This window comes from Telmatherina bonti (assembly GCF_933228915.1).
Source record: "Telmatherina bonti genome assembly, chromosome: 17".
NCBI lineage: Eukaryota > Metazoa > Chordata > Actinopteri > Atheriniformes > Telmatherinidae > Telmatherina > Telmatherina bonti.
The window spans coordinates 4,830,891-4,843,207 of record NC_136615.1 but is presented as its reverse complement, the minus strand read 5'-3'; the positions used below and the strand labels follow the sequence as shown (position 1 = coordinate 4,843,207).

The 12,317-nt window shown below is 55.6% G+C and overlaps 1 protein-coding gene across 1 annotated transcript; it reads right to left on the bottom strand.

Moving 5' to 3' along the window:
• Positions 1 to 1,182: 1,182 nt before the first annotated feature.
• On the bottom strand, positions 1,183 to 7,899 carry ppp1r3b (protein phosphatase 1, regulatory subunit 3B). Its single transcript, XM_079256891.1, has 2 exons — positions 7,769 to 7,899; positions 1,183 to 2,868 (listed from the first exon to the last, which is right to left on the bottom strand). The coding sequence occupies exon 2, from the start codon at positions 2,835 to 2,837 to the stop codon at positions 2,001 to 2,003; it is 837 nt and encodes a 278-aa protein (XP_079113017.1). The 5' UTR covers positions 2,838 to 2,868; positions 7,769 to 7,899; the 3' UTR covers positions 1,183 to 2,000.
• Positions 7,900 to 12,317: the final 4,418 nt, after the last annotated feature.

Here is a 12,317-nt window from a genome sequence, read left to right as displayed (position 1 = left end):
CGGAGCAGAGATGATCCGGATTCACGGTGGAACCCGGAGCAGAGATGATGCGGATTCATCCTGGAACCCGGAGCAGAGATGATCCGGATTCACGGTGGAACCCGGAGCAGAGATGATCCGGATTCACGGTGGAACCCGGAGCAGAGATGATGCGGATTCATCCTGGAACCCGGAGCAGAGATGATCCGGATTCATCCTGGAACCCGGAGCAGAGATGATCCGGATTCACGGTGGAACCCGGAGCAGAGATGATGCGGATTCATCCTGGAACCCGGAGCACAGATGATGCGGATTCATCCTGGAACCCGGAGCACAGATGATGTGGATTCATCCTGGAACCCGGAGCAGACATGATCCGGATTCATCCTGGAACCCGGAGCAGAGATGATGCGGATTCATCCTGGAACCCGGAGCAGACATGATCCGGATTCATCCTGGAACCCGGAGCAGACATGATCCGGATTCATCCTGGAACCCGGAGCAGAGATGATGCGGATTCATCCTGGAACCCGGAGCAGAGATGATCCGGATTCACGGTGGAACCCGGAGCAGAGATGATGCGGATTCACGGTGGAACCCGGAGCAGAGATGATCCGGATTCACGGTGGAACCCGGAGCAGAGATGATCCGGATTCATCCTGGAACCCGGAGCAGAGATGATGCGGATTCATCCTGGAACCCGGAGCACAGATGATCCGGATTCACGGTGGAACCCGGAGCACAGATGATCCGGATTCACGGTGGAACCCGGAGCAGAGATGATCCGGATTCACGGTGGAACCCGGAGCAGAGATGATCCGGATTCACGGTGGAACCCGGAGCAGAGATGATCCGGATTCATCCTGGAACCCGGAGCAGAGATGATGCGGATTAAAACCTTTTTGCTCTTCTCTCACTGACAAACGTTTCCAGGCAGCAGATTTATGGGTTTGACGACACAAAGCTGAGGAAAACAGCTCAGTTTTTTCTGCTAACTTAACTTCTGTATTCTGATGCAGAACCTGGTTTCTAGATTTCTGGTTTCCTGATCAGCTCTGCAAACATGATCAATATCTCTGAACAGGAAGGAAACAGAAGCAACGTCACATTAAAAATAGACTTTTTATTGTTCTTAAATCATTTTTCTGACAGCAGATCGATGCCACAGACAGAATTTCCCCTTCATGAGTAAAACATGGCAGAACTTTATTGACCAGCACGTTTTTTTAAAAATCCCTTTTCACATCAGAAGTTCATTCAGACTCATTCAATCCCTGAAATGGCGGCCTCGCGGCGGCCACATGGCAACCACGTGGCGAGCTCGCGGCGGCCTCACGCACACACGTTAACAGTGCCAACACAAACCCCAGGCCGTCCCGCTGAGCAGACAAAGAAAATTTAAACGTAGCTTATTTTTAGTGGTTTTATGTGCAGACGGACTCACCGAACGTGGAGCCCCAGCGCAGCCATCGCCATGGCGACTGTGACAACGTGAACCTGGCGCGGCCTTCCAGCTGCCGGTGACTGATGTGCAAACTCGTGCATCGCAGTGAAACAAGCAGAAAATCTGCAGTTCTGATTGTTCGGGCAGAAAAACGCTTTGAAGAACCAGTGACGACATAAAAACATGTCCGCCGCCAACAGCCCGTCTCCTAGCAACCACGTTCACCCTGACGTCACTCGGCCAGACCAACGGGGTGCAGGATCTCAGACCAGAGGTCAAGTCCCGGCGACGGCCCCCGGTCTGGGATGGGAACCTGGTTGGTGGGAGAGACGGCTGGACGGCGCCGTGACGTGAACCAAACGGCGTGATTAAAACGGGCCTGTTGCGCGTGGGGACGACTCGCAGCGCCGCTCGCTGTTTTGCCCTGCAGAGCGCCGGGTTCTGGAAACACCAATAAAATCTGCTCTGGAATGACGAGTTGATGACAGGAAGCGGGGGCCCGTCAGAACCGGCTCTGCTCCGGACCCACCGCTCATGGCTGCTGCTAAAACAAACCGGACCCCCGACAACCTGGCGCTCAGTAGTACGGGCCGATGTTCTCGTACCCGGCGTAGCTCGGCCAATCAGGGAAGAGGCCGTGCGAGCAGGTGGGGCTGCCGTAGCGGTCGAAGTGGATCCCAAAGGAGTCCGGACGCACGCCCCGCTTCATGTGGGACCAGACGATGCAGTAGTTCTGGCCCTGGTTGCTGTCCCAGTGCTGGCGCCCGTCCACCTCGTAGCAGACGGCGAACTCCACGCGCTCGTGCGGCCGCAGCTCGCCGGGCAGCGCCACCTCGAAGGAGAAGGTGTCGCAGTACGAGCTGGGGTACGTGTCCTTCATGTACTCGCAGCTGACGTCCGTGTGGCTCTTCCACGAGTCGAAGGTCACGCGCAGCTTCACCTGCTTCTTGAACGACACGTTCTTGACTTTGATGGTCCCGGCGAAGGCCTTCTCCTTCAGCACGCAGTGCTCCAGACTCACCAGGTTCCGCTCCAGGCTCTGGCGGAACAGCAGGTAGTCCGAGGAGGGCTGCGTGAAGTCCAGCACCAGCTTGTTCTCCTCGGCGGACAGCGTGAGCGCCGAGCTCAGCATCTCCTGGATGTTCAGAGGGATGTCGATGGGGTCGGTGAACTCGGAGAAGACCTTCACCCTGGTCAGAGAGAGACCTTTGTGGTCGGCGAACGTCACCCGCTTCTTGGCTTTTCTGGTCTCGTCGTCGGTGGTCCTGGTGTGGTCTGGCTCCGTCTGGTCCACGCACTTGGAGCTCTGGAACCTCAGGCAGGAGCTCTGGGCCGACCTCTGTGTCTTGGAGGTGGTCCTGAAGAAAAAGTCCTCGTGGGACAGGTAGAGGGGCATGGTCATGTCGATCGGCATGTCGGGCTCAGGAGGAAACACGCACAGGGACCTGAAAGAGACAACAGAGACCGTCGGTGCGTTCAAAGACAGGCAGAAAATCAGACGACATAAACACAGTTGCAGCAGCGGTTTCTGCTTTCCTCCAACGTCAGCCGTTTAAACCGCAACTCAATCGATATTTTCACACGATGTCAGCAGAAACTCCAGTTTCACCAGTCATTCCTATTAGTGTTCCATTACATCACATTAACTCACATTCAGCATCACTGCTGCCTTCGGATCTCAGAAATATTCTCAATAAAATCATCAAACTGGGCGGTAAAATTACAGACCAGCAACAGACCAGTACGACACCAGAGTCCTGGAAAGGTGCACAAATCTCCACTGACCCCTCCCACCCACTCAACGGTTACTACATCCCGCTACCTTCAGGACGCAGGTACAGATCCCTTCCACTGAGGACGAAGAGGACATCCTCTCGTTTAGTCCCAACTTCTGTCTGCTTGTCAGGGTTCATTCACATCAGGACAGTCCGGTCGGGGACCCCGGTCCGGTCGGGGACCCCGGTCCGGTCGGGGACCCAGTTTTTTCAGTCATTGAATGTTTTTAACGTGACGAACGTATGAATGTGTTGTGTAGACATGTGTTTACCTGTTTTTGTTGTGTCTCCGTGGCAAACCGAGTTCCAAACAAATGAATAAAGTGAATTTGATTCAAGTCTAAAGCCAGAACCAGAACCACCTCAGAGGGTCAGAATTTACAGATTAGACCAGGAATGTCCAAAGAGGGTCCTCCAGGGCCGCTGTCCTGCAACGTTTCTTTGTCTCCCTGCTCCAACACACCTGACTTCTGTAACATGGATCCAACAGCCTATGAAGTTCTGCACAATGACGGATCCATTTGAGTCATGTGTGTTGGAGCAGGGATGCATGGAAAACCTGCAGGACAGTGGCCCTGGAGGACCACAGCTGGACAGCCCTGATCTAAACTAAGGCTGCAACTAATGATTATTTTAATTGTCAACTAATCTGTAAATAATATTTTTGATTAGTCCTGATTATTTCTGTCCCGCCCACCATCTGTGCTTCCAGTTGACGCAGCTCTTTTTACTGGTTCCAGTATGTTTTACCCCACTGTCTCCATCTGCATCATATGAATGTCCCCTGATTCCCAGTCAGTCCCAACATCATGTCCTTTAGGAAGTTAAAAGAACGACTCCTGAACCAGTTGGATATTAAGCTTAACAGCTCACTACTAATTTATTCTGAAACATCCAAACTTAGCTATAGTGTATAGTATAGTATCCAAGCTGGACAGAATTTACCTCAAAAGGAAAAATAAAATATTTTAACATCTTAATTTTCCTATAATTGCATTAAAATTGCATTGATTATTTGCATCTGGAAAAAGCTTGTTTTGTAGGTAAATGAGAATCCTTTAAAACATCCCTGAATCCAAACGGTGATCCGGATCACCACCAGAACTAAATCACTTCTTCCTTTTCACATTTCCAACAACTCCTGAACATCTCATGAAAATCTCTCCATAACTTTCTGAGTTATCTGGAACACAAACAGATAAACGGCGGTAAAAACAGAAAGTCTTTGGCAGCGGAAACAACAGCACATCGCTACTCGCTAATGCTAACTTTAGCTAATGCTAACTTTAGCTAATGCTAACTTTGCCATCAGGAACGCTGGAAACCATGACTGCTTTCCTTCCAGATGATCATGCATGACCATCGTGCTGCTGTGGTACGCCGACTCTGCGTGGCAGACGACACGTTTCACCTTTCTGACTCTTTGTTTAGCGGGAAATATCCTCAAACTGTGGAAACAGGTTGCGCCGCCGTCACTTTCTTCTTCGTTGTTTAAACAAAGACGCTGCAGGACAATACTGCCCCCAGCACTTCCTGTGGCGCTTTGCGTCGTTTAGAGTTCTTCTTCTGTCTGAAAAGCCGCGGTCGGTAAACGGTGTTAAGTTGTCGGGAGCAGAGTTTTATTAGCAAAGCCGTTACGGCGTTTATAACGCAACGACGAAATTTTACATCGTTATATTTGACTGTTGACAAATTGTTGCAGCCTTCATCTAAACAGATGAGTTATAACCCCCCCCCCAGCAGTTGTCATGACGACTAGCGTGACCCGTTACAGCTAACGTATCAGGCTGTAAACATGTTTATTTCTGCAGTGTCTTCTCAACACGGGACTCGGCGGGGACCGCCCCCCTTCCGGAGGCCCTGGTGGACGAGGGGCCTTCGCTCTCAGCCGCCGGAGGTTGCTGCTTGGTGAAGACGGAGGAGATCCGGTTTCCTGGACCCATCTGTGAAAACACCTTTCCACCGCCAGCGGTCCACATTCCAACCCTGAACCCGCCTCGGGGTCGTCAACATGCCGGTCTCCATCTTCACCATCCAGGAGAATCAGCAGCAGGATGTCTCACATCCCAGCATGGACCAGCTCCAGAACCAGTTAGTTATGATGGGATGGATCGGCCTGATGGATGCACGGGCTGGCCCCGGCCGGACCCGTCTGGCCCCGGCCGGACCCAGCTTGACCCGTCTGGCCCCGGCCGGACCCGTCTGGCCCCGGCCGGACCCGTCTGGCCCCGGCCGGACCCAGCTTGACCCGTCTGGCCCCGGCCGGACCCGTCTGGCCCCGGCCGGACCCAGCTTGACCCGTCTGGCCCCGGCCGGACCCGTCTGGCCCCGGCCGGACCCGGCCGGACCCGTCTGGCCACGGCCGGACCCAGCTTGACCCGTCTGGCCCCGGCCGGACCCGTCTGGCCCCGGCCGGACCCGTCTGGCCACGGCCGGACCCAGCTTGACCCGTCTGGCCACGGCCGGACCCAGCCGGACCCGTCTGGCCCCGGCCGGACCCGGCTTGACCCGTCTGGCCACGGCCGGACCCGGCTTGACCCGTCTGGCCACGGCCGGACCCGGCTTGACCCTTCTGGCCACGGCCGGACCCGGCTTGACCCGTCTGGCCACGGCCGGACCCGTCTGGCCCCAGCCGGACCCAGCTTGACCCGTCTGGCCACGGCCGGACCCGTCTGGCCCCGGCCGGACCCAGCTTGACCCTTCTGGCCCCGGCCGGACCCAGCTTGACCCGTCTGGCCCCGGCCGGACCCAGCTTGACCCGTCTGGCCCCGGCCGGACCCGTCTGGCCCCAGCCGGACCCGTCTGGCCCCGGCCGGACCCAGCTTGACCCGTCTGGCCCCGGCCGGACCCAGCTTGACCCGTCTGGCCCCGGCCGGACCCAGCTTGACCCGTCTGGCCCCGGCCGGACCCAGCTTGACCCGTCTGGCCCCGGCCGGACCCAGCTTGACCCGTCTGGCCCCGGCCGGACCCAGCTTGACCCTTCTGGCCCCGGCCGGACCCAGCTTGACCCTTCTGGCCCCGGCCGGACCCAGCTTGACCCGTCTGGCCACGGCCGGACCCAGCTTGACCCGTCTGGCCCCGGCCGGACCCAGCTTGACCCGTCTGGCCACGGCCGGACCCAGCTTGACCCGTCTGGCCCCAGCCGGACCCAGCTTGACCCGTCTGGCCCCAGCCGGACCCGTCTGGCCCCAGCCGGACCCAGCTTGACCCGTCTGGCCCCAGCCGGACCCAGCTTGACCCTTCTGGCCCCAGCCGGACCCAGCTTGACCCGGGAGGAGTATCAACAGCAGCCTTGTTTGGACAGAGACGGGTTGGGTCTACATGGAAACCTGATCACACAGAAGCACCAGGACCCCGACCGGAACACAAACGGATCCGACACCGCGGGTCAGCAAGGTCGGGGAGACCGCCAGCAAACATCTTCCAGATGCAGGAAGGCTGCCTTGCCGTCCACGATCCAGAACCGTGTGGTGAGTACCGGCGGGCCGAGTCCTGCCGCGTGGTGCCGTGTTGAGGACGGCGAGGCAGCGGACTGGACTCCATGGAGCTGTCTGAGTCTGCTGCCTCGCCGTCCTCAACACAGCATCATGCGTCCGGGCTCGGCCCGCCGCCGCGCGTCCGGGCTCGGCCCGCCGCCGCGCTCCTGACCTTGCTCTCCAGACAAGGTGACCAGCATCAGCGTGTTGGGTAAACCACCAGAACCTGCCGGGTCGGGGACCAGCATGAGACCTGGAGCAGGTAATGCCGACCTTTGAGCTGTGTGGGTTAGGGGCCTGGAGGTCCGACGACTCCAACAGCTTCACGTATTCGGACGGTTCTGGAAAAGTCCAGAAAGGACGATGAGGTGGGTCGTCCTTTAGCTCCCCGGTTATGTTGGGACTTTTGGAAAACCGGACCATTTCTGGTTCTGGTTCAGGAAGCTTCCGGATGCTTCCGGTTTCCAGAACATTCCGGAGTAGAAAACTGCAGGTGTTCCTTCTGCAGGTGAACTCTGACCTCAGGGTCTCCGACCCGGTCCAGCTCAGCAGAACCGGCACAGAGCTGGGTTCTGACCCGGTCCTGGTTCTGACACGGTTGTGGTTCAACCCAGTCTGAGCAAGATCATCCGGATCAGCTGCGGCTGAAACAAAGCTCCGCACACTTTGCGCACCCACCTACCCCACTGCGGCGGCCATGTTTGCGGGTTTTCCTGAAGGATTTGCGGGTTTTCTGCTTCTTCCTGCCTGAAGCAACGAGTTTCCTCCATTCTGCGGATTGTTGCTGAAACTGCGTGGTTTCGCTGTGAAACGGCGCAGACGGAAGAAGACACCCCCCCCCCACCAGAAACAAGCAGCAGCTTTAACATTTTTCTTCCTAATTGAATCAAGATGGCAGCCAAGCCGCACGCGCAGGCTGCAAACAGGTAGCAGTCCACCCCTTTCTTTGCGCATCCTTGTTGCGCAGGTTTCACGAGACTTTTAAACTTTAAAATGTTTGTTTTTATTTTTCTGCAACTCAGAATTCCGCAACCCCCCCCCCCGACACAAAGCCCGCAGTTTGCGCACAAAGCGCCGCGCGCTGCGGATCTCACCTGGTGCGGGTCCGGTCCGGTCCGGTCCGCTGGGGTCACGTGCTCGAACCGCCGACACACCTGAAGCAGCCTGCTGCTCGCGCGCCCCTCTCCCCTGTCAGGACTCAGGCTGAGCAGCTCTCTGCTCGCGTTCACAAACGCACGCGGGGTTCACGTGAACACGTCCCCGCAGCCAATCAGAGCGCGCGCAGACGGAGTGATCCGGGGGGGGGGTCCTGAGGGGGAGGTCTTTGTCAGGATCGATCTGTCCGTCCATCAGCTGGCGGGGAGTAACGGAGTCTCCGTTACTTCTCCTGCAGGAGTACTTCCGGTCCAGTCTGCAGATTCCTGATGTCCAGCCCCAGTTTAACCAGCCCCAGTTTAACCAGTCCGGACTGGGTTCCCAGCTGCAGACACCAGCATCTGATCAGCTGATCCTCCCAGCTACACGCGCGTCTCACACACAGAACAACAACAACAAACAAACAAACATCAATAGACATCATAAATAATAAATGAGACTGATGAGTAAATTAAAAACAAGATGAAATGAATCATTTTAAAATAATGAATTAAAATGAAATAATTCACTTTTATTAAACAGAAAATAAAAACAATGACAACGTGCCTTTAGCTGACGTCATCACGTTATCCTCTCATCTGATTGGCTGCCATGGTCATGTGACTGAAGGAAACTTTGTGGCCTGAAGTTCCCTGAGGTGAGAAGAAATGTCATGTTTGCCCAGCAGAACTCCCAGTGGGAACTGGTTCTGAACACGTCCCAGTCTCAGCACCAGTAACATACTGGGAGCGTCTTCCCGTCAGCTGAGGGGGTTGATCGGAAGGAGCAGCAGAGAGGAGCCATCATGTCAGATTAAAGCTTCTTATGTTCAGATTGTTTTCATTTCATCTCCTGTTTAAAACTGGGAATAACAAAACGTCATCCAGTTGAAAACATGAGCAACTCACGGTAAACTCATCGTAGCAGGAGGCTGGGAACGTAGAGAAGCAGGTTTAATCCAGTCAGTGACACGACTGGGTTTAATGGGACCAGTTCAAATTCACCAGTCTGAGACAAGCTGCAGATACACAGCTGGAAAGCAGCTGGAAAGCAGCTGGAAAGCAGCTGGAACACAGCTGGAAAGCAGCTGGAACGCAGCTGGAACACAGCTGGAACGCAGCTGGAACACAGCTGGAACACAGCTGGAAAGCAGCTGGAAAGCAGCTGGAACACAGCTGGAAAGCAGCTGGAACGCAGCTGGAACACAGCTGGAACGCAGCTGGAACACAGCTGGAACACAGCTGGAACGCAGCTGGAACACAGCTGGAACACAGCTGGAAAGCAGCTGGAAAGCAGCTGGAACACAGCTGGAAAGCAGCTGGAACGCAGCTGGAACACAGCTGGAACGCAGCTGGAACACAGCTGGAACACAGCTGGAAAGCAGCTGGAAAGCAGCTGGAACACAGCTGGAAAGCAGCTGGAACGCAGCTGGAACACAGCTGGAACGCAGCTGGAAAGCAGCTGGAAAGCAGCTGGAAAGCAGCTGGAACACAGCTGGAACGCAGCTGGAACAGAGCTGGAAAGCAGCTGGAACGCAGCTGGAAAGCAGCTGGAACACAGCTGGAACACAGCTGGAAAGCAGCTGGAAAGCAGCTGGAACACAGCTGGAAAGCAGCTGGAACACAGCTGGAACACAGCTGGAACGCAGCTGGAAAGCAGCTGGAAAGCAGCTGGAACACAGCTGGAAAGCAGCTGGAAAGCAGCTGGAACGCAGCTGGAAAGCAGCTGGAACACAGCTGGAACACAGCTGGAACACAGCTGGAAAGCAGCTGGAACACAGCTGGAACACAGCTGGAACACAGCTGGAACGCAGCTGGAAAGCAGCTGGAACGCAGCTGGAACACAGCTGGAAAGCAGCTGGAACACAGCTGGAACACAGCTGGAACACAGCTGGAACACAGCTGGAACGCAGCTGGAACGCAGCTGGAAAGCAGCTGGAACGCAGCTGGAACGCAGCTGGAAAGCAGCTGGAACGCAGCTGGAACACAGCTGGAAAGCAGCTGGAACACAGCTGGAAAACAGCTGGAACACAGCTGGAAAGCAGCTGGAACGCAGCTGGAACACAGCTGGAACGCAGCTGGAAAGCAGCTGGAACACAGCTGGAAAACAGCTGGAACACAGCTGGAAAGCAGCTGGAACGCAGCTGGAACACAGCTGGAACGCAGCTGGAAAGCAGCTGGAACACAGCTGGAACGCAGCTGGAACGCAGCTGGAACACAGCTGGAACACAGCTGGAAAGCAGCTGGAACGCAGCTGGTAAGCAGCTGGAAAGCAGCTGGAACACAGCTGGTAAGCAGCTGGAAAGCAGCTGGAAAGCAGCTGGAAAGCAGCTGGAACGCAGCTGGAACGCAGCTGGAACGCAGCTGGAACGCAGCTGGAACGCAGCTGGAACACAGCTGGAAAGCAGCTGGAACACAGCTGGAACGCAGCTGGAAAGCAGCTGGAACGCAGCTGGTAAGCAGCTGGAAAGCAGCTGGAAAGCAGCTGGAACACAGCTGGAACGCAGCTGGAACACAGCTGGAAAGCAGCTGGAACACAGCTGGAACACAGCTGGAAAGCAGCTGGAACGCAGCTGGAACGCAGCTGGAACGCAGCTGGAAAGCAGCTGGAACACAGCTGGAACACAGCTGGAACACAGCTGGAACACAGCTGGAAAGCAGCTGGAACACAGCTGGAACACAGCTGGAACGCAGCTGGAACACAGCTGGAACGCAGCTGGAACACAGCTGGAAAGCAGCTGGAACACAGCTGGAACAGAGCTGGAACACAGCTGGAACAGAGCTGGAAAGCAGCTGGAACACAGCTGGAACAGAGCTGGAACACAGCTGGAACACAGCTGGAACACAGCTGGAAAGCAGCTGGAACACAGCTGGAAAGCAGCTGGAACACAGCTGGAAAGCAGCTGGAAAGCAGCTGCAACACAGCTGGAAAGCAGCTGGAACACAGCTGGAACACAGCTGGAACACAGCTGGAACACAGCTGGTAAGCAGCTGGAACAGAGCTGGAAAGCAGCTGGAACACAGCTGGTAAGCAGCAGGAACACAGCTGGAAAGCAGCTGGAAAGCAGCTGGAACACAGCTGGTAAGCAGCAGGAACACAGCTGGAAAGCAGCTGGAAAACCAGCCGAAATCAGAATAATGAAGCCCAACATTTTTACAACCTAGCTTTATTCGTATCACGTCGCAGTATTTTCAAGATGCGCTCTACGACATACAGGATGCGATATATAACCAAACATGGAGGAAGACGGTAGCAGACGTCTTTCAGAGCAGATAATTCACTAACAGATGACCAGCCGACCCAAACCGATGAGCTTGTTCCTGAAAGAGGGGCATCTTGTGTCTGGATGTGGTTTGGATAACAAAAGACCAACGTGGAACCGACAACAGCCGCCAGTCCCAACAACGTCTCTGACACAACTAACTAAACATCACCTGCGCAGGAATCCCACTGAGTCAACGGACAAAAGTCACACAAGCAGCGTGGAGCGGCGGCGCAAACACTCATGATGAACTCCAGACGCTGCAGCAGCGTTACGGTGGAACGCCATGCAGCCTGCAGATGGAAGATCACTGCTGCCGTTGCCAAGATCATCTGACACATCGCTGATGGCACAGAATGATACGTTATCGTCATGTTTATTGTTATGAGGACATAAAGTGAGCGATATCGGGTGATGTGGGTCATATCGTCCAGCCTGAGCTTCGGGGAGGCGGCTTCTGCTGGCAGGACAAAACAGAGCGGATGCTGAACTTTAAACTCGGTATTAATCATCTACAGGCCGCCGTTATCTGTCTTCAGCAACGCTCAGCAGGTCACTGCCAAACTCCAGAACCTGCTGGAGGGTCTGCTGCACCATCCAAACTCCAGAACCTGCTGGAGGGTCTGCTGCACCATCCAAACTCCAGAACCTGCTGGAGGGTCTGCTGCACCATCCAAACTCCAGAACCTGCTGGAGGGTCTGCTGCACCATCCAAACTCCAGAACCTGCTGGAGGGTCTGCTGCACCATCCAAACTCCAGAACCTGCTGGAGGGTCTGCTGCACCATCCAAACTCCAGAACCTCCTGGAGGGTCTGCTGCACCATCCAAACTCCAGAACCTGCTGGAGGGTCTGCTGCACCATCCAAACTCCAGAACCTCCTGGAGGGTCTGCTGCACCATCCAAACTCCAGAACCTGCTGGAGGGTCTGCTGCACCATCCAAACTCCAGAACCTGCTGGAGGGTCTGCTGCACCATCCAAACTCCAGAACCTGCTGGAGGGTCTGCTGCACCATCCAAACTCCAGAACCTGCTGGAGGGTCTGCTGCACCATCCAAACTCCAGAACCTGCTGGAGGGTCTTCTGCACCATCCAAACTCCAGAACCTGCTGGAGGGTCTTCTGCACCATCCAAACTCCAGAACCTGCTGGAGGGTCTGCTGCACCATCCAAACTCCAGAACCTGCTGGAGGGTCTGCTGCACCATCCAAACTCCAGAACCTGCTGGAGGGTCTGCTGCACCATCCAA